Source organism: Electrona antarctica (assembly GCF_951216825.1).
Source record: "Electrona antarctica genome assembly, chromosome: 24".
In the NCBI taxonomy this organism is placed as follows: domain Eukaryota; kingdom Metazoa; phylum Chordata; class Actinopteri; order Myctophiformes; family Myctophidae; genus Electrona; species Electrona antarctica.
The window spans coordinates 8,647,576-8,669,577 of NC_136803.1; the positions used below are offsets into that span (position 1 = coordinate 8,647,576).

Below are 22,002 nucleotides of genomic sequence, written 5' to 3' on the forward strand. Positions count from 1 at the left end.
TGTTTTGTAGGGGGAGGGTGTCACAGCCCCTTGTAGTTTGGCCTACTAGGGCCTGTGTGGTTTGTTAGGTAGGCCTATTTATTTGCTTCCCACAGGTTCTGAATTGCCAATCAGTGCATTGGGAGCACCTGGCCAGTGTTCCCAGGGGAGGGGGAGGGGAGGAGGATTAATCTGTGAGTACACAGATTAATCCTCCTAACGTCAGTGTCCACATAACGTCAGTGTCCACTCCGAACGTATGAGGTTGACGAAAGCTATACCTGCATAGCAACAGTTGCTAAACTATTTGGATTGGCATTGATTGGACAATCGCTTTTTGGGGTGGGGTTTATCGAAGGGGCAATTGTGTTCGTCAATGAAGAGTACTGCATGGGAGGGGTCATGTGACCACACACACACACACATACACACACACACAACACACACACACACACACACACACACACACACACACACACACACACACACACACACACACACACACACACACATTTGAACCATTTATTTATGTCCACACAAAGGATATGCATACAAGGACACAAATATTATAGGTGCATTAGAGTTACATCTGCAAAGTCATGGCATGTGTTTTCGTGATACAACAGGCATGTCACTCAGTACTCTATGGGTATAAGTAACAGCGTCTCCGCCATATATGACGGCTGCCAATTATAGCAGAGACACCACAATACTTTGCTAGCCTTTTTGCCTCCTTTTTGGGCATCCCAAGTTGTTGGAACCCTCTAACAACCAGTCTGTGCATATGCCCTAGGCTGCCAAATATAAAGACAAATAGTCTGCACCTATAGCCCAGCTCTGAGATGTTATGTAGAAGTGGTTGGTATTTTATGACCTTGGTCATAAAGGCTTCCTCTAGGCTGTGGTCAAAGGTACAGGCTATCTCTAATACAGACACTTCTCTGGACTCTTCATCAACCACAACAATATCTGGTGTATTAGCTGCTAGAGATGTAAAGGTATCTGAGTTATCACTGAGTTGAAACATGGATGGAATGACCTTGGAATGTTTGTACATTCTCACTGAAGATGCATGGTATTTTGATATATCCTTTGCTATGAGTTCCACTATTCTATCATGGCGTGCTATGTACATTCCTTTGTATGCATAACATCCATTCAAGATGTGTGACAGTGTTTCAGTGATCTGTTCTGTGGTGTGGTGCAAGCAATGAGGGACCTGAGTGGTGGGGAACCAGATGGATAGATTGAGTCTGGTGGGAAGGACTTGTAGTCTGGCCTTAACTGTGAATGTGATAATGTCCTCATTGAGTGCAGTGTTCTTGATGAATGCGTGTGAAACGGAGTGATCAGCATGGGGAAGACATGCAAGCTTCCCTTGGAGTTTTAGTCCAGTCCAGTGTTGTTGTTGTTGGTGCTGGTGTACATCCATGAGGACTCGTCTGGCACCTGTAGATGTTAGCAGGTGACTGTGTCCAGCATAGGTGACCGTTGCCCTGACCTGGGTGAGGGGGTCAGTTATGATATCCTCGGAGACACTCACAGTCTCTGAGTCAGACCGCACCCACTCCAGGGACACTCCAGTACGGACACAGAGGTCATTTAGGTCTGGCCAGTCCGACCAAACCCCAAAGCCAGTGGAACGGGTGTCCAGTTTCCCGTTGGGTTTCCTCCGGAAGCCAAGGAAGTGTGGCTCTAACTCCCTGGCCAGTGGGACCTTACGCCTCCTTAGGTCCAGGAACAGGGAGGATCGAGCCAGCTCCCTAACATCCTTGTCGTCATTGTTTAACATTTTTAAGAGGTGAGAAATCCTCATGCTGGTATAGATCCATTCCACGTTTTGGGAACACACACACACACACACTGTCCCACATGCACCATACGCTATCGTGCTTGCATGTGTGGTAAACAGCCCATTGTACAGGACATGCTTTCCAACTTCTGCTTTCCTCCTTCCCATTCTATGACTAACCATTTAGCATTTAAGCATTGCCACACACGCACACACGCACGCGCACACACGCACGCACGCACGCACGCATGCGCACACACACACACCACCCCCACAGAGGAATATATTAAAAGATTTGTGCCACATTATACGATTTTTAAAAAATAGCAGATCTAGAAGCTCGTAGATCTGCTATTTTTCAATAGATAAAGTTTAAAATAATGGTTAAAACACCAGAAGGGGTTCCCGTCATGAATGGGTTAAAGGGACACTTCACCCTTTTTGATTTAGAGCACTTTCCTGGGGGTCTTTATGTGTGTAATATGTGGTTTTAGATATTTTAGATTTTAACAGTGAGCCCAGTGTCTCTGATGTCATCGACACTGGTGACTGGGCTCACTTCCTTCCTGGACTTCAATTCCCATAATGCTTTGGTGCACTGCTCCTCCTTGTGGATAGGGGGAGGGTTTTCATACTGACACAACATGTAGTCCAGGAAGGAAGAGTTCTAAATCTTGTCATTAACATATATTCTTTTGCAAAAAGGGTGAAGTTTCCCTTTAAGCACTGTAACACAAACATGCTATTGACATTTAGCACTTGTATGAACAGTTCCTGTTCAATCATTTTAACTTGTATGAACAAACCAGCCCTTAGGGCCTTAATGTTACGGGCCATGCCGACCACACACACACACAGACTCTCTCACACACACACACACACACACACACACACACACACACACACACACACACACACACACACAGCGCATTTCCGACCGATAGGTGAGAACGCGTCGCTGATGCAACATGGTGTGGGCTTGTAGCTCTGTTCCCTGCGCGTCTATTAAAAGGGAAGAAAATAAATGAATAGCGTGTGACTGTGTGTCTGTGGGAACCGATAGAGAGAACCGAAATTGAATTATTGTAATGGGTACCCGGTGTGTGTGTGTGGGGGGAGGGGGAGGGGAGGGGGGGAGAGGAGAGGAGAGGAGAGGAGGATTAATCTGTGAGTACACAGAATAATCTGCCAAACACTAGAGCTGAATTCCAACACCCAAAATCTCGGCCGCTCGCTCACACTCGCTCGCTCACACTCGCTCACGCCAGTAAGGCAGTGTTACGGTGAAATTGGTGACCTGCTGAAATATGTGACAATCGTGTCATCGATGACATCACATAACGTCAGTGTGCACTCCGAATGTAAATCATTGTGGTTTGTTCATTAGCAGAGTTCCACCTAGCTGTATTTAGTTTGTTCATTAGCAGAGTTCCACCTAGCTGTATTTAGTTTGTTCATTAGCAGAGTTCCACCTAGCTGTATTTAGTTTGTTCATTAGCTAGAGTTCCACCTAGCTGTATTTAGTTTGTTCATTAGCAGAGTTCCACCTAGCTGTATTTAGTTTGTTCATTAGCAGAGTTCCACCTAGCTGTATTTAGTTTGTTCATTAGCAGAGTTCCACCTAGCTGTATTTAGTTTGTTCATTAGCTAGAGTTCCACCTAGCTGTATTTAGTTTGTTCATTAGCAGAGTTCCACCTAGCTGTATTTAGTTTGTTCATTAGCAGAGTTCCACCTAGCTGTATTTAGTTTGTTCATTAGCTAGAGTTCCACCTAGCTGTATTTAGTTTGTTCATTAGCAGAGTTCCACCTAGCTGTATTTAGTTTGTTCATTAGCAGAGTTCCACCTAGCTGTATTTAGTTTGTTCATTAGCAGAGTTCCACCTAGCTGTATTTAGTTTGTTCATTAGCTAGAGTTCCACCTAGCTGTATTTAGTTTGTTCATTAGCAGAGTTCCACCTAGCTGTATTTAGTTTGTTCATTAGCAGAGTTCCACCTAGCTGTATTTAGTTTGTTCATTAGCAGAGTTCCACCTAGCTGTATTTAGTTTGTTCATTAGCAGAGTTCCACCTAGCTGTATTTAGTTTGTTCATTAGCTAGAGTTCCACCTAGCTGTATTTAGTTTGTTCATTAGCAGAGTTCCACCTAGCTGTATTTAGTTTGTTCATTAGCAGAGTTCCACCTAGCTGTATTTAGTTTGTTCATTAGCAGAGTTCCACCTAGCTGTATTTAGTTTGTTCATTAGCTAGAGTTCCACCTAGCTGTATTTAGTTTGTTCATTAGCAGAGTTCCACCTAGCTGTATTTAGTTTGTTCATTAGCAGAGTTCCACCTAGCTGTATTTAGTTTGTTCATTAGCTAGAGTTCCACCTAGCTGTATTTAGTTTGTTCATTAGCAGAGTTCCACCTAGCTGTATTTAGGCCACATACTTAAAGACCTCCATGTAAGTTGTGTGAAGTCCACAAGATGGTCATACATTTCAGCAGGTCACCAATTTCACCGTAACACCGCCATGCTGGAGTGACCGAGTGCGAGTGAGCGAGATTTTGGGTATTGGAATTTGGTTTAAGTCCACTCACCTGTAGACTTTCCCAGCCCTCTGCCTCAGCCAATTGATTGCCATGGCAACCCCCACACCTGCCAATTTATTACTTAACTAGTCCACTTTTCACAGTCAGTTTGCACTCTTCAGACACAGTCAGACAGACAGACACAGATCTCCATATATGGGCACAACAGGGACACAGACATAGTTAAAGCGGGTGCTATGACGACGGGTATTGCATACTAGGTTCCCAACTTGCATCGTTCCCAAGTAGGCCGGTGGCCGACAGGCACATTAGTGAACACAATAGTCATAAACGTCACTGTTGTTGTCATTTTTCACCAGAACTGTTAGAAGAAGCAACAAGGAAGACATCAACATGGGGAACTTCCCAGGCAGACGCAGACGAAAGGTACGTTTATTTACAAAGCAGACTAACTGAAGACCAGAGCTGAGTTGTTTAAATGTATTGCAAACATTCACTGTTAGTATACAGTCTGTAGGCAGTAGCATCTGTACATTAACATCACTGTTAGTCTAAAGACTGTAGGCAGTAGCATCTGTACATTAACATCACTGTTAGTCTAAAGACTGTAGGCAGTAGCATCTGTACATTAACATCACTGTTAGTATAAAGACTGTAGGCAGTAGCATCTGTACATTAACATCACTGTTAGTCTAAAGACTGTAGGCAGTAGCATCTGTACATTAACATCACTGTTAGTATAAATACTGTAGGCAGTAGCATCTGTACATTAACATCACTGTTAAGGTGGCCTTACACTAGCCGATAATCGGGCATTTTTGACGCTCGGGGGGTGCCCGACCGCTCAAAGCGCGATCGGGATCGGCCCGATCAACATCAAGAATGTTTGATATTTGCTCTGCCCCGCTCCGATTATCCTGTAGTGTGTGGGGCTATCAGATTTCAGATTGAAAAAAATCGGCTAGTGTAAGGCCACCTTTAGTCTACAGACTGTAGGCAGTAGCATCTGTACATTAACATCACTGTTAGTCTACAGACTGTAGGCAGTAGCATCTGTACATTAACATCACTGTTAGTCTACAGACTGTAGGCAGTAGCATCTGTACATTGACATCACTGTTAGTCTAAAGACTGTAGGCAGTATCATCTGTACATTAACATCACTGTTAGTCTACAGACTGTAGGCAGTAGCATCTGTACATTGACATCACTGTTAGTCTACAGACTGTATAAAACATTTAAGCATATGGCAAGTTACCACATTCCTTCAAAATAGAAGCTCTGGGGTGCCGGAAAGACATGGCTGCTTTTACTCTGCTATTTTTATTATAATAACATTCTTAAAAAAAGAGAAAAAAGAGAGAAAAAAGAAAGAATCACGGAAAATCACAGAGGGTAGAGTTGGGGCAGAGTTTGAGAGTTTGTTCTCTCCTCCACATTTGTGTTAACACAATGTTTGTGTTTACACAAACCCTCAGAGCTGGACATAGGATAAATAGAAAAGCCTCCTCAGTTGTTTGTGTCTCATCTAATCTGTTCTCTTCTATGTTCATCTAATCTGTTCTCTTCTATGTTCATCTCCAGCATAAAGCTCCAGGCAGAGCTGAAGGTGAGCTGATAATGTCTTAATAAAGTAAAAATAAACTGATTATTGACTCTATGAATAGATGTCTTATAAACTGATTATTGACTCTATGAATGTCTTACAAACTGATTCAACTCGTCTGTAGATGACACTATCAATAGATATAATCCTGTCCCAACATGCATGCACGCACACACGAGCACAAGCCGGTCTGACACAACTATTGTTCTTAAAAAAGCAGTTATCACACGCACGCACGCACGCACGCACGCACGCACGCACGCACGCGCACACACAGTGTTTCTTATACAAGTCTTTTGTCTTTTCTGGCATGGAGCTACAGGCGCTGACCCACCAATGTCAAGTTCAACATCTACAAGGGTAGGAGCCGCTGAAGGTGAGCTGTGTGTGTGTGTGTGTGTGTGTGTGTGTGTGTGTGTGTGTGTGTGTGTGTGTGTGTGTGTGTGTGTGTGTGTGTGTGTGTGTGTGTGTGTGTGAATACAGAAACAGGGGCAGACATATCTGGGTTCATAATTGATTGAATAGAAGTAGTTAATTTAGCTGTTTGGGAAATTGTGGTGCATTGGTAAAAACATACACAGCTGAGAAACAGCTGACAAAACTTTGATGGTGTGATGTGTTGTTGGACACTTGTCCCTCCAACCATAAATTAGGTTTTAGACCACCTTTACACGAGAACGGTCGCCAGAGAAAACGGTATAGTGCCGTTGCGTTCTCATTTTGTATCGACCCTTTACACGAAAGCGACCATTTAATCTCTCTAGGTCGTCCTCAGACGAGCCCTCCATTGTCGCCTCCAGTCATCCTGGTTCTCCATACATCCAGCCAGCTCGTTGGTGCTTTGCACTCCTGCGTCGTTCTTGAGTACATCCACATATCGTCACCTTATTAAACTAATGGCCTAAGTCATTTTTTGCCGAAAATGAGTTTTTGGCCTAAATCAACTCCTGGTGATGCTGGCCACCTCTGGTAAAATCGCCTAAGCCCTAACGTAAAAGGCCTCCCTGTTACACCCTATTAAAAAAATGGCCTATGTCAAGAGTGAGACTTAGGCCATTTTATTTTGCCTAAGTCATAATAAAATGTGACTTAGGCCATTTTAACACACCTTTCAAAATGGGAGTGAATGGGACTGAATGGGAGTGAATGGGAGTGAATGGGAGGTACTGTTACTATGGGACTGATACTATGGGAGTGAATGGGAGTGAATGGGAGGTACTGTACTATGGGACTGATACTATAGGATTGAATGGGACTGAATGGGAGTGAATGGGAGGTACTGTTACTATGGGAGTGAATGGGAGTGAATGGGAGGTACTGTTACTATGGGACTGATACTATGGGAGTGAATGGGAGGTACTGTTACTATGGGACTGATACTATGGGAGTGAATGGGAGTTAATGAGAGGTACTGTACTATGGGACTGATACTATGGGAGTGAATGGGAGGTACTGTTACTATGGGACTGATACTATGGGAGTGAATGGGACTGAATGGGAGGTACTGTACTATGGGACTGATACTATGGGAGTGAATGGGAGGTACTGTTACTATGGGACTGATACTATGGGAGTGAATGGGACTGAATGGGAGGTACTGTACTATGGGACTGATACTATGGGAGTGAATGGGACTGAATGGGAGTGAATGGGAATGCATGGGAGTGAATGAGAGTGAATGGGAGGTACTGTTACTATGGGACTGATACTATGGGAGTGAATGGGACTGAATGGGAGTGAATGGGAATGCATGGGAGTGAATGGGAGTGAATGGGAGGTACTGTTACTATGGGAGTGAATGGGAGTGAATGGGAGGTACTGTTACTATGGGACTGATACTATGGGAGTGAATGGGAGTGAATGGGAGGTACTGTTACTATGGGACTGATACTATGGGAGTGAATGGGACTGAATGGGAGTGAATGGGAGGTACTGTTACTATGGGACTGATACTATGGGAGTGAATGGGACTGAATGGGAGTGAATGGGAGGTACTGTTACTATGGGACTGATACTATGGGAGTGAATGGGACTGAATGGGGGGTACTGTTACTATGGGACTGAATGGGAGTGAATTGGAGGTACTGTTACTATGGGAGTGAATGGGAGTGAACTGGACTGAATGGGAGTGAATGGGAGTGAACTGGACTGCATGGGAGTGAGTGGGAGTGAATGGGAGGTACTGTTACTATGGGACTGTCACTCCCATTCATCCCATTCACTCCCATTCAGAGTGAAAGGGAGTAAATGGGAGCCCAGGTACTTGAAGTCATTGACTTCCTTCAGAGCAGTGCCTCCTATTGTTGTGAGAGGTGGATGTTCCGTTTGGATGTTATAGGTGATCACCTCAGTTTTCTTGGCATTCAGCCGAAGGCCAACCTTGGCACACTCAGACTCCACTCTGCTCAAGAGCTCCTGTGCTTTCTCCATGTGGTCAGAGAGCAGGCTGATGTCATCCGCGTAGTCTAGGTCTGTCAGGACTACTGCAGGGTGTCTTCTTGACCTCCTTGGTGTAAGAGTAAGGCCAGGATCCTGCTCTCATCCATTGATGGCCTTCCTGAGTGCGTAGTCCAGATCCTGCTCTCATCCATTGATGGCCTTCCTGAGCGCGTAGTCCAGATCCTGCTCTCATCCATTGATGGCCTTCCTGAGCGCGTAGTTCAGATCCTGCTCTCATCCATTGATGGCCTTCGTGAGTGCGTAGTCCAGATCCTGCTCTCATCCATTGATGGCCTTCATGAGCGCGTAGTTCAGATCCTGCTCTCATCCATTGATGGCCTTCCTGAGCGCGTAGTCCAGATGCTGCTCTCATCCATTGATGGCCTTCCTGAGCGCGTATTCCAGGACGATAACAGAGAGGAAGGGGGCTAGGGTGTCTCCTTGCATTACCCCAGCCAGGATGTCAAACTCCTCACTGTCGCCATCTGGGGTCACCACCTTGGCCCTTGTTCCTGCATACATGGTCTCTATTGCCCGGAGCAAGTTGGGAGGCCTTCAGGATCTTCATCATGGTGCCTCTGTGTATTGAGTCAAAAGCCTTTTTGAAATTAATAAAGCACAATACGGCCGTCAGGTTGTTCTTCTTCACCTCCTCGATCAGTCTCCTCAGGGCCAGGATCTGGGTGTGGTTCTCTCCTCTCGAAATGCATGCCAGGTCGCTAGGTGGCCGTGACGGACTGTGGGGTGCATGCCAGGTCGCTAGGTGGCGCTGACGGACTGTGGGGTGCATGCCAGGTCGCTAGGTGGCGCTGCCGGACTGTGGGATGCCTGCCAGATGCACAGACGGACTGTGGGATGCATGCCAGAACGCTAGGTGGCGCTGATGGACTGTGGGGTGCATGCCAGAACGCTAGGTGGCGGTGACGGACTGTGGGATGCATGCCAGGTCGCTAGGTGGCGCTGACGGACTGTGGGGTGCATGCCAGGTCACTAGGTGGGGGTGACGGACTGTGGGGTGCATGCCAGAACGCTAGGTGGCGCTGACGGACTGTGGGGTGCATGCCAGAACGCTAGGTGGCCGTGACGGACTGTGGGGTGCATGCCAGGTCGCTAGGTGGCCGTGACGGACTGTGGGGTGCATGCCAGGTCGCTAGGTGGCCGTGACGGACTGTGGGATGCATGCCAGAACGCTAGGTGGTGCTGACGGACTGTGGGGTGCATGCCAGAACGCTAGGTGGCACTGACGGACTGTGGGGTGCATGCCAGGTCGCTAGGTGGCGCTGACGGACTGTGGGGTGCATGCCAGAACGCTAGGTGGTGCTGACGGACTGTGGGGTGCATGCCAGAACGCTAGGTGGCGCTGACGGACTGTGGGGTGCATGCCAGGTCGCTAGGTGGCGCTGACGGACTGTGGGGTGCATGCCAGAACGCTAGGTGGCGCTGACGGACTGTGGGGTGCATGCCAGAACGCTAGGTGACGCTGACGGACTGTGGGGTGCATGCCAGGTCGCTAGGTGGCGCTGACGGACTGTGGGGTGCATGCCAGAACGCTAGGTGGTGCTGACGGACTGTGGGGTGCATGCCAGGTCGCTAGGTGGCGCTGACGGACTGTGGGGTGAATGCCAGAACGCTAGGTGGCGCTGACGGACTGTGGGATTCATGCCAGGTCGCTAGGTGGCGCTGACGGACTGTGGGGTGCATGCCAGAACGCTAGGTGGCGCTGACGGACTGTGGGGTGCATGTCAGGTCGCTAGGTGGCACTGACGGACAGTGGGGTGCATGCCAGAACGCTAGGTGGAGCTGACGGACTGTGGGGTGCATGCCAGAACGCTAGGTGGCGCTGACGGACTGTGGGGTGCATGCCAGAACGCTAGGTGGAGCTGACGGACTGTGGGGTGCATGCCAGAACGCTAGGTGGTGCTGACGGACTGTGGGGTGCATGCCAGAACGCTAGGTGGCGCTGACGGACTGTGGGGTGCATGCCAGAACGCTAGGTGGCGCTGACGGACTGTGGGGTGCATGCCAGGTCGCTAGGTGGCCGTGACGGACTGTGGGGTGCATGCCAGAACGCTAGGTGGCGCTGACGGACTGTGGGGTGCATGCCAGGTCGCTAGGTGGCCGTGACGGACTGTGGGGTGCATGCCAGGTCGCTAGGTGGCCGTGACGGACTGTGGGATGCATGCCAGAACGCTAGGTGGTGCTGACGGACTGTGGGTTGCATGCCAGAACGCTAGGTGGCGCTGACGGACTGTGGGGTGCATGCCAGGTCGCTAGGTGGCGCTGACGGACTGTGGGGTGCATGCCAGAAAGCTAGGTGGTGCTGACGGACTGTGGGGTGCATGCCAGAACGCTAGGTGGCGCTGACGGACTGTGGGGTGCATGCCAGGTCGCTAGGTGGCGCTGACGGACTGTGGGGTGCATGCCATAACGCTAGGTGGCGCTGACGGACTGTGGGGTGCATGCCAGGTCGCTAGGTGGCGCTGACGGACTGTGGGGTGCATGCCAGAACGCTAGGTGGTGCTGACGGACTGTGGGGTGCATGCCAGGTCGCTAGGTGGCGCTGACGGACTGTGGGGTGCATGCCAGAACGCTAGGTGGCGCTGACGGACTGTGGGATTCATGCCAGGTCGCTAGGTGGCGCTAACGGACTGTGGTGCATGCCAGAACGCTAGGTGGCGCTGACGGACTGTGGGGTGCATGCCAGGTCGCTAGGTGGCGCTGACGGACTGTGGGGTGCATGCCAGAACGCTAGGTGGAGCTGACGGACTGTGGGGTGCATGCCAGAACGCTAGGTGGCGCTGACGGACTGTGGGGTGCATGCCAGAACGCTAGGTGGAGCTGACGGACTGTGGGGTGCATGCCAGAACGCTAGGTGGTGCTGACGGACTGTGGGGTGCATGCCAGAACGCTAGGTGGCGCTGACGGACTGTGGGGTGCATGCCAGGTCGCTAGGTGGCCGTGACGGACTGTGGGGTGCATGCCAGAACGCTAGGTGGCGCTGACGGACTGTGGGGTGCATGCCAGGTCGCTAGTTGGCCGTGACGGACTGTGGGGTTCATGCCAGGTCGCTAGGTGGCCGTGATGGACTGTGGGGTGCATGCCAGAACGCTAGGTTGTGCTGACGGACTGTGGGGTGCATGCCAGGTCGCTAGGTGGCCGTGACGGACTGTGGGGTGCATGCCAGGTCGCTAGGTGGCCGTGACGGACTGTGGGGTGCATGCCAGAACGCTAGGTGGTGCTGACGGACTGTGGGGTGCATGCCAGAACGCTAGGTGGCGCTGACGGACTGTGGGGTGCATGCCAGGTCGCTAGGTGGCGCTGACGGACTGTGGGGTGCATGCCAGAACGCTAGGTGGCGCTGACGAACTGTGGGGTGCATGCCAGAACGCTAGGTGGTGGTGACGGACTGTGGGGTGCATGCCAGAACGCTAGGTGGCGCTGACGGACTGTGGGGTGCATGCCAGAACGCTAGGTGGTGCTGACGGACTGTGGGGTGCATGCCAGAACGCTAGGTGGCGCTGACGGACTGTGGGGTGCATGCCAGGTCGCTAGGTGGCCGTGACGGACTGTGGGGTTCATGCCAGGTCCTTAGGTGGCCGTGATGGACTGTGGGGTGCATGCCAGAACGCTAGGTGGTGCTGACGGACTGTGGGGTGCATGCCAGGTCGCTAGGTGGCCGTGACGGACTGTGGGGTGCATGCCAGAACGCTAGGTGGTGCTGACGGACTGTGGGGTGCATGCCAGAACGCTAGGTGGCGCTGACGGACTGTGGGGTGCATGCCAGAACGCTAGGTGGCGCTGACGAACTGTGGGGTGCATGCCAGAACGCTAGGTGGTGGTGACGGACTGTGGGGTGCATGCCAGAACGCTAGGTGGCGCTTACGGACTGTGGGGTGCATGCCAGAACGCTAGGTGGTGCTGACGGACTGTGGGGTGCATGCCAGAACGCTAGGTGGTGCTGACGGACTGTGGGGTCCATGCCAGGTCGCTAGGTGGTGCTGACGGACTGTGGGGTGCATGCCAGGTCGCTAGGTGGCGCTGACGGACTGCCAGATAGACCAGTCACCCATGTACAAGAAACACCGTTCCGTCCGACTTCCTGTCAAGGCTGTTTGTTTTCCTCATGGTTAACATTCACAGTCACTAGTCGCTACATTGTAGGATGAGTGGGCGAGGGAGTACTTGCTCATTCTAGGAACTCCAAATATGGCCTACGGGTCTGCATCGATGTAATAAAAACATGCGTTGAGAACCCACGTGAGCCATGATGATGTCACAAGTTTTGCGGATTCATTGTTTTGTCCGTTTACACGGAGACGGGAGGAAACAGCGTTTTCAAAGACTTCCACTCTGGAAGGTGGTTTCACTTTGTTGTGTTTTGAAATCGCCATTCTCGTCTAAAGGGACCCCAGCAAGCGATACGTTTTTCTGCCGTTCTTATGAATACCGTTCTCGTGTAAAGAGGGTCTTAGAGGGAAGAAGAGATTTGGTGTGGAGGGAAATACTAACAGTTTCACCAACAACAACCAACAAATGTTCATTCCACTTATCTTCAGCGGGTCACTTTGTTGACCAACACCGGACAAAGCTCATTCAGAGAGTGACAATGGTCGACCCCATCCTGGATCTGCTCCTTGAGAAGAAGGCCATCACCAAAGAGGGCTACAATAATGTGAGGTCCAAGTCCACCAATGAGGAGAAGATGAGGGAACTCTATGACCACCTGAACAACAGAACGTCTAAATACATTTTCTACCAATGTCTTGAGACACAGGAGACGTGTCTTCTAGAAGATCTGTAAGTAATTGTGATTTAAATACATTTTCTATTACGTTCTGTAAGATAATACAAGATAATGCATTAAGATAATGACATCAGTACAAGATAATGTACACTCACTATGCTCCATGTTGATCTTAATTCTTAAAAGGATCCCTGGTTAGTTATAGAGGGCAAGTATAATGTTTTAAGGCGTCTTATTAGCCAGAGATCCTTTTAAAATAGCAGTGTTACTTTTAGCCAGGATGTTCATAATCATGACAGGGTTGTAATTTTTCATTGGGATGCTAATGTTACATGTAGCATGCGCTCTGATGCTAATGTTAGATGTAGCATGTGCTCTGATGCTAATGTTACATGTAGCATGCGCTCTGATGCTAATGTTAGATGTAGCATGTGCTCTGATGCTAATGTTACATGTAGCATGCGCTCTGATGCTAATGTTACATGTAGCATGCACTCTGATGCTAATGTTACATGTAGCAAACTTTGACAAAAGCTGATGACATTGATAGATGAATACATAGTCAGTATATCATGTTGTAGTATTTCTATAGTCAGTATAACATGTTGTACTATTTATATAGTCAGTATAACATGTAGTATTTCTATAGGATTGGTAGATTAATTCATAGTCAGTATAACATGTACTATTTCTATAGGATTGGTAGATGAATTCATAGTCAGTATAACATGTAGTATTTCTATAGGATTGGTAGATGAATTCATAGTCAGTATAACATGTTTTTCATTCCACAGCAGGTCCACTCAGTCTTCTCCTCCATCACAACCCGAAGCAGAAGCTGCATCTGCCTCTGCTGAAGGTGAGCTAACAATAAGTGTCTTATCACAGCAGAAAGGTCTAAGAAACATGGAAACAGGGGCAGACATATCTGAATGGATAGAGAGGCATTCTGGGTATCAGAAGGTCCATAGTTAATTCTGCCAGACTTAGAGTTTAACAACATTGTTAACAAACATGTTAGTGAAAAGAAAGATTTAAATGGTAAATGTTATATTGTGTTGTAGGGCTTGATCTGGCAGATCTCTTTCTCCTGAAGCTGTTTAAGAATTGCTTTGTTCATTACAGATGTGTTGGTGAAAATATCCGGCGGTTCCATTACTGGCTACGAACGCATGTTTCAGAACAAGATGAAAAACACATATCTATGTGTACAATTGGACAATGAGTCCAAGATGAAGTTTGACGACGTCTTTGTCCTGATCTACAACATAAACACCAGCTTCACAGGCATGCACAGGTATCATGAGGTCAGACAGATGGAGATGAACAGGGCAGGACTGGACCAACCAATCCAACTCTGGGAATTGTATAATTCTGGAATAAATGAAAGAGCAGTGCTCACTGTTGGTGTCGCAGGAATTGGAAAATCCTTCCTCTTACACAAATTTATTCACGACTGGACCATGGACCGTTTCCCCCGAGACCCCCATCTCGTGTTCCTATTGACGTTCCGCCAGTTAAATCTTCTCGAGGGAAAACGCTTTTCTCTGGCGAAGCTACTTCACGAATGTGTCAAGGAAACCAGATGCATTAAGGAAGAAGCTCTGAATGACATCTTCAGCATAGTGCAGGAGTCAAACGACTACAACACATGTCCCTGCAAAGTCATGTTCATGATTGATGGGCTCGATGAAAACAGGTTTCGGCTGGATTTCAAGAAAGAATCCTCCATCACTAATGTTGACGTATCCCTGCCAGTCAAGGAGCTGATTGTAAACCTTATCAAGGGTGAACTGCTTCCCTCCGCTCGCATCTGGCTCACCTCACGGCCTGCAGCAGTCGATCAGATCCCTAAGAAGTTTGTTGACAGGATGACAGAAATAAGAGGGTTCATCACAGATGACCAGAAGAAGGAGTACTTCAAGAAGAGGTTCATGAAGATCTTCAATGATGAGAACAAGGCCAACTCGATGACCAGCTCAATCATGTCACACATCAAGAAATCAAAGATCCTCTCCACCATGTGTGAAATCCCAGTCTTCTGTTGGATCCTTGCTTTTGTTGTGCAGCACAGAGACATGAAAGACAAGCTACCTGAGACCCTGGTTCAGATGTACTGTGAGTTCCTGACGGCTCTGACAAAGCAGATGGAGAAGAAGTATGGTAAATCAGATGAGACGACTAAAAAGAAGCTCATGAAGGCAGAAGGACAGTTCATTCTGAAGCTGGGCAAGTTGGCATTTAACCAACTGATCAAAGATCAGATCCTGTTCTACCAGAAAGACCTGGAAGCCTGTGGTCTTGATGCCTACAAGGCCGTGCTAAAGTCAGGCATGTGCACAGCATTCTTCAAAGAAGACGGTGCTTCTTTCGACCAAACAGTCTACTGCTTTGTTCACCTGAGCATCCAGGAGTTCCTGGCTGCAGTCTACCTGTTCCACTGTTTCACAAAGAGGAACAAGAGGCAAATGTTCACAAAGACCAACAAGAAGATGGAGGTCCTGAAGACATTCCTGAACGATAACAGTGACATTTCAGACAGTTTCAGCTCCCTCTCTGACTTCCTGAAAGCTGCTATGGAAAAATCCCTGACGAGTGAAAGTGGCCACCTGGACCTCTTCGTCCGCTTCCTTCATGGCCTCTCACTGGAGTCCAACCAGAGTCTGTTAGGAGGCCTGCTGGGTCAGACAAAGAACAGTCCAGAGGAGATCCAGAGAGCCATCAACAACCTGAAGGAGATGAATGATCGTGACTTCTCTCCTGACAGATGCATCAACATCTTCCAATGTCTGATGGAGATGAACGACCCGTCATTAAGTCAAGGGATCCAACAGTACCTGGAGTCAGAGAGCAGCTCAGGGAAGAAACTCTCTGAGACCCAGTGTTCAGCTCTGGCCTCCATGCTGCAGATGTCAGAGGAGGTTCTGGAAGAGTTGGACCTGCACACATACAACACAACAGCAGCAAGGACGTTACGGAGACTCATCCCAGCTGTGAGGATCTTCAAAAAAGCAAGGTTAGTAGCACGCACACACACACACACACACACACACACACACACACACACACACACACACACACACACACACACACACACCGGGTTCATCGCTGTCAGTCAGTAAGGATAGATAAGGTTGGGTTATTTTCCACTCCAGGCTCCTGACTAACTTCTTTAACTGTAACTGTCCCAGAATCTATTTTATCCCCCCCCCCCCCAACAAAACGTATTAATAGATTTTGGTATTAATTATTCTTATTATTCAGTTGAAATGGCTTGTCAACCCTTTCTATTTTTATACAGTGAATACTGATTGCTACAGCAGGGCTGCTTGCTGGTGTAAGAGGGGGTGAGGGTTTCATAGTGTGTATACGGTAAAGAACCATGCGCCATTCTTGGAGGAATTACGGTAACACCTGGTTTGTACTTTGTCCGTACGGCGGTGTCGCGGGGTGAACTTAGCTGATCTACAAGCCCACCACAACGCGCCGCATCCTCAGGTCTTTGAGGGCTTTTACAGTGATGAATGTTCATTGTAAAGCCTCATGGCTACAGGCACAGCGGACACATCACGTCTCACACAGATTCACCGGGAAAAGATGAATGTATCATTTCCCCTCCTGCTCTGTAACCCCCTCTAGTGGAGATAACAGGAACACAAATAATAGATTATTAGTATTGTATTAATTATAAAATCACACCTGTGTGAAGTGAGGGGCGCTCTTATCATCATACATCATCTCATTCCGGCCAATCACAATTTGTCTAAAACGTTTGTGTTTACACAAACCCTCAAAGCTGGACATAGGAGGGGCTAGCACCCCTCAAAAATAACAGAATTTAAAACATAAAAGTGTCACTTGGTCAAATGGATATTCCTTAAAGACAGAGTGCCATGACCCCCCCCAAAAAACATACTAAAATGGTGTTATTTCGATTGGGCCTTTTGACGCAAAGGTTTTCAGGTTTTCAACAAAATGTCTAGTTGGTCAATATCTGACCAACTAGACATTTTACATTTACATTACACTTTATAGTTAATTTCCTTGAACATGAATTTGATCTAATCTGTGTTGATAATCACTGATTTTACATCATCTACATTTACAGACTTGTTGGCCCAAACCTCGAAAAGGTAGACTATGAGATTGTGTCTTCAGCTCTCAGCTCTAATCCTTCACATCTGAGAGAATTGGACATCAGTTATAATGACATAACGGATCCATCCATGGACCTGCTCTCTGCTGCATTGAAGAGTCCAAACTGTCAACTGGAGATACTGAGGTCAGATTATTATTTTGATTAGTTCTGTTTTATGATTTATTGTTTGATATTAAGAAGAGTGTGAATAAAGTTGACATCATGGTATCCCACATTGATTAGAATAATAATATGGTGAGAGTTTGTGTTGTCTAGTTCACACTCTCACATCACAGTAACTACAATATGTAATCCATCATGGCTGCTAGGGAATTATCATTATCAACGCTACGGTACAGTAACTACAATATGTGAACTAATGAGGTACAGTAATTACAGTATGTAGAGTCATGTTGACATGCGCACACACACACACACACACACACACACACACACACACACACACACACACACACACACACACACACACCAGTGTTGATGTCGTCGACTAAAACTAAGACGAAAAATGTTTGTCAAATACCTTCTTCCACTGACGAAAACTAAAAGGAAACTAAATTAAAACTAAGCTATGATGACTAAGACTAAATATACTGACAATATCATCAACAAATGAAAACTAGACTAAAATGTTAGGAAGGGACTAGTGGACAAGAGATCCAGTACAAGTCATTTTACACTTGGTTGCATGCTGAAAATAGCAGATCTACAAGCTGACAATGCGTTGCAGCGCGACTCGTTGTGAGCTTGTAGATCGGCTATTTTCAGCAAGTGTAAAAACAGTCATTACGACGACTAAAATACATTTTAGTCGACTAAATCACCTGTAAATTTAGTCGACTAAAACTATAGACTAACACTAAAACATTCCAGCTGACTTAAAACTAAATGAAAACTATTCAACAGACTATATATGACTAAAACACAAATATGCTGCCAAAAACAACACACACACACACACACACACACACACACACACACACACACACACACACACACACACACACACACACACACACACACAGATTAAGATGATTTACTTCACATTATTCCGGCCTGCCTTCTCTTTCCATCTCTTGGGGTCTTTACTCCAAAACTCTGATATTCAGTCCAGATATTTCATGTGTAATTACAGACTTGCTGGCTGTACCATCACACAGACAGGATTTGAAGTTCTGCTCTCAGCTCTCAGCTCTAATCTTCTCCATCTGAGAGAATTGGACCTCAGTTTCATCTGCCTGCAGGAATCACAACTGCTCCAGCTCTCTGCGTTACTGAAGAGTCCACAGTGTGGACTGCAGATCCTGGGGTAAAGAATGTGTGTTCTCTCTGTGTGGATCTCTACTCGAACATCAACAGCACTTTGTTAAAAGTGTATTTCTCTGCAGGTTGTCAGGCTGTGGAGTCACAGAGGAAGGCTGTTATTCTCTGGCTTCAGCTGTGACCTCCAACCCCTCCTCCCAGCTGAAACAGCTGGACTTGAACTTCAGCCACTTAGGAGAGTCTGCTCTGAAGAAGCTGTCTGCTGCTCTGGAGACTGTCAAGTGAGTCGACTATAGGACTGTGTCCATGTTGGTCAGTGAGTCGACCGAGGGAGGGGGCACACAGTGCCGTGTCGAGGGAGGGGGCACGCTGTGGTGAGTCGGGGGAGGGAGAACGCTGTGCCGTCTTCAGGGAGGGGGAGGGGGAACGCTGTGCCGTCTTCAGGGAGGGGGGAGGGGGCACACTGTGCCGTCTCCAGGGAGGGGGCACGCTGTGCCAAGTCCAGGGAGGGGGCGCGTTGTCCCGGGTCAGGGGGAGGGGGAGGGGGCACGCTGTGTCGGTCCCTGCGAGGCATTGCTGCCGAGGAGGGTGTGCCTGGCGGGCAGGGGGAGGAGACGGGGAGGTGAAGGGCGTTTGGCGTGGCGCGTTGCATTTTGTTCAAAACGAGACACTCCTCAATCCTATCCAAATTTGAGAGATCACATGACCATAGAGATATTGGTGTGTGATGTTTGGACAGAGTCTGTGGGAGAATGATGACAAAATGTGTTTTGGTGGGACTAAACAGGCAGATGTGAAACATTAAGCAGCAGAGGTTTTGACTTGATTCATTGTTGTTCTACTTCCTACAGTGTGAATCATGGAGGAGAACACTGGACTAAACCTCAACTCCTTACAACACGTGAGTCTGTCTGTCTGTCTGTCTGTCTGTCTGTCTGTCTGTCTGTCTGTCTGAAAAAATATTGTGTGTGCGCGTGTGCGTGTGCGTGTGTGTGTGTGTGTGTGTGTGTGTGTGTGTGTGTGTGTGTGTGTGTGTGTGTGCGTGCAAGTGTGCATGTGTGCGAGCGTGCGTGCGTGCGTGTGACCGTGTGCGTGCGTGCCTTTCAGTGAATGATATATTATAATGTGTACTGTGTTGTTTTCTCATCAGATTTCCAGCATCTCACTCTGGACACAAACACAGCATGCTGTGACCTCACTCTGTCTGAGGGCAACAGGAAGGTGACATGGGATGGTCAGGATCATTCATATCCTGATCATCCTGACAGGTTTGAGTTCTATCATCAGGTTCTGAGTTCAGATAGTCTAGATGAATGCTCCTACAGTGAGATGGAGTTCAGTGGAATGGTTATGATAGGAGTGACTGACAGAGACATCAGTAGGAAAGGAGCGGGTGATGACTGTGGGCTTGGAAGGTATAAACAGTCCTGGAGTCTGTACTATGGTGCAGGTAACGATGGCAACGGTTACTCTGTCTTCCACAATAGTAAGACCACTGTCCTTCCTATCCGTTCCTCTGGCTCCACCAGAGTAGCAGTGTATCTGGACCGTCCCGCTGGGACTCTGTCCTTCTACAGAGTGTTAGAGGACATTCTGACTCACCTGTACACCTTCCAGAACACCTTCACTGAACCTCTGTTCGCTGGGTTCTGCGTTCTGACTGACTCCTCCTCTGTGTCTCTGTGTGAGCAGAGATAGTCTCCATGTGACTTCAGGTCGCCATGGTTACTCAACATGTTTGGGTGAGTCCATGTTGTCATGGTTACCACTGTCGCCTAATAGTGGACCCTTTGACACCGGCTAAGTCTGACATCATAGAACTCCATATTTGGACATGACTGACTCGTGGTGACATCATAGAACTCCATATTTGGACATATTGACTCAGACTGACATCATTGTGATGTCATCATAAATAAGACAAGCAGAGACACACTGACATCAGAGAGGATTTGTTTTCAATAGCAAGCTCACAACGCGTCACATGACGGTGCGTTGTGAGCTTGTAGATCTTGTAGATCTGCCATTTTGTAGATCTGCTAATTTGAAATAGTGATGTATTTAGGTTAAAGTTATTTTAGGTTATTTATCATTATGCTCTTAGGACCCCCTGGAACCGTCTTGGGGGTCCCTGGGGGTCACTTTGAGACCTGCTGTGTGTGTGTGTGTGTGTGTGTGTGTGTGTGTGTGTGTGTGTGTGTGTGTGTGTGTGTGTGTGTGTGTGTGTGTGTGTGTGTGTGTCAGTGTTGTTTTTGGCAGCATATTTGTGTTTTAGTCATATATAGTCTGTTGAATAGTTTTCATTTAGTTTTAAGTCAGCTGGAATGTTTTAGTGTTAGTCTATAGTTTTAGTCGACTAAATCTACAGGTGATTTAGTCGACTAAAATGTATTTTGGCGGGCCTTGATGCCGTCGTAATGACTGTTTTTACACTTGCTGAAAATAGCCGATCTACAAGCTCACAACGAGTCGCGCTGCGACGCATTGTCAGCTTGTAGATCTGCTATTTTCAGCATGCAACCAAGTGTAAAATGACTTGTACTGGATCTCTTGTCCACTAGTCCCTTCCTAACATTTGAGTCTAGTTTTCATTTGTTGATGATATTGTCAGTATATTTAGTCTTAGTTTTAGTCATCATAGCTTAGTTTTAATTTAGTTTCCTTTTAGTTTTCGTCAGTGGAAGAAGGTATTTGACGAACTTTTTTCGTCTTAGTTTTAGTCGACGACATCAACACTGGTGTGTGTGTGTGTGTGTGTGTGTGTGTGTGTGTGTGTGTGTGTGTGTGTGTGTGTGTGTGTGTGTGTGTGTGTGTGTGTGTGTGTGTGTGTGTGTGTGTGTGTGTGTGTGTGTGTGTGTGTGTGCGTGTGCGTGCGTGTGTGTCAGTGTTGTTTTTGGCAGCATATTTGTGTTTTAGTCATATATAGTCTGTTGAATAGTTTTCATTTAGTTTTAAGTCAGCTGGAATGTTTTAGTGTTAGTCTATAGTTTTGTGTGTGCGCGTGTGTGCGTGCGTGCGTGCGTGTCGACCTTTTAGTCTACATTTTTAGTCGACTAAATATCATAGGATTTTAATCTGCTAAATGTTCAGTTGATTTAGTCGACTAAAATGCATTTTGGCTTGCCGTTATGGTGACTGATTTTACTGAAAATGGCAGATCTACAAGGTCATAACGTGTCGCGCTGCAACTATGGTGTGAGCTTGTAGGTCTGTTATTTTTCTTTTTACTGGATCTCTCCTCCACTAGTCCCTCCATTTAGTTCTACAGGATCTCTTCTCCACTAGTCCCTCCCTGACATTTAGTTCTACTGGATCTCTTCTCCACTAGTCCCTCCCTGACATTTAGTTCTACTGGATCTCTTCTCCACTAGTCCCTCTTTGACATTTAGTTCTACTGGATCTCTTCTCCACTAGTCCCTCCCTAACATTTAGTTCTACTGGATCTCTTCTCTAGTCCACTAGTCCCTCCCTGACATTTAGTTCTACTGGATCTC

The 22,002-nt window shown here is 47.4% G+C and overlaps 1 protein-coding gene across 1 annotated transcript; it reads left to right on the forward strand.

Annotated features, from left to right (window-relative positions):
• Positions 1-1,748: 1,748 nt before the first annotated feature.
• Positions 1,749-19,701, forward strand: LOC306917206 (uncharacterized protein; the record flags this gene model as incomplete). The annotated part of the gene is made up of 12 exons (XM_079495338.1): positions 1,749-1,780; positions 4,660-4,726; positions 5,885-5,909; positions 6,229-6,282; positions 12,902-13,142; positions 13,884-13,948; positions 14,215-15,710; positions 15,888-16,105; positions 17,198-17,371; positions 18,381-18,554; positions 18,634-18,789; positions 19,659-19,701. The coding sequence occupies exons 2-12, from the start codon at positions 4,694-4,696 to the stop codon at positions 19,699-19,701; spliced, it is 2,679 nt and encodes an 892-aa protein (XP_079351464.1). The 5' UTR covers positions 1,749-1,780; positions 4,660-4,693.
• Between the last annotated feature and the right edge of the window lie 2,301 nt (positions 19,702-22,002).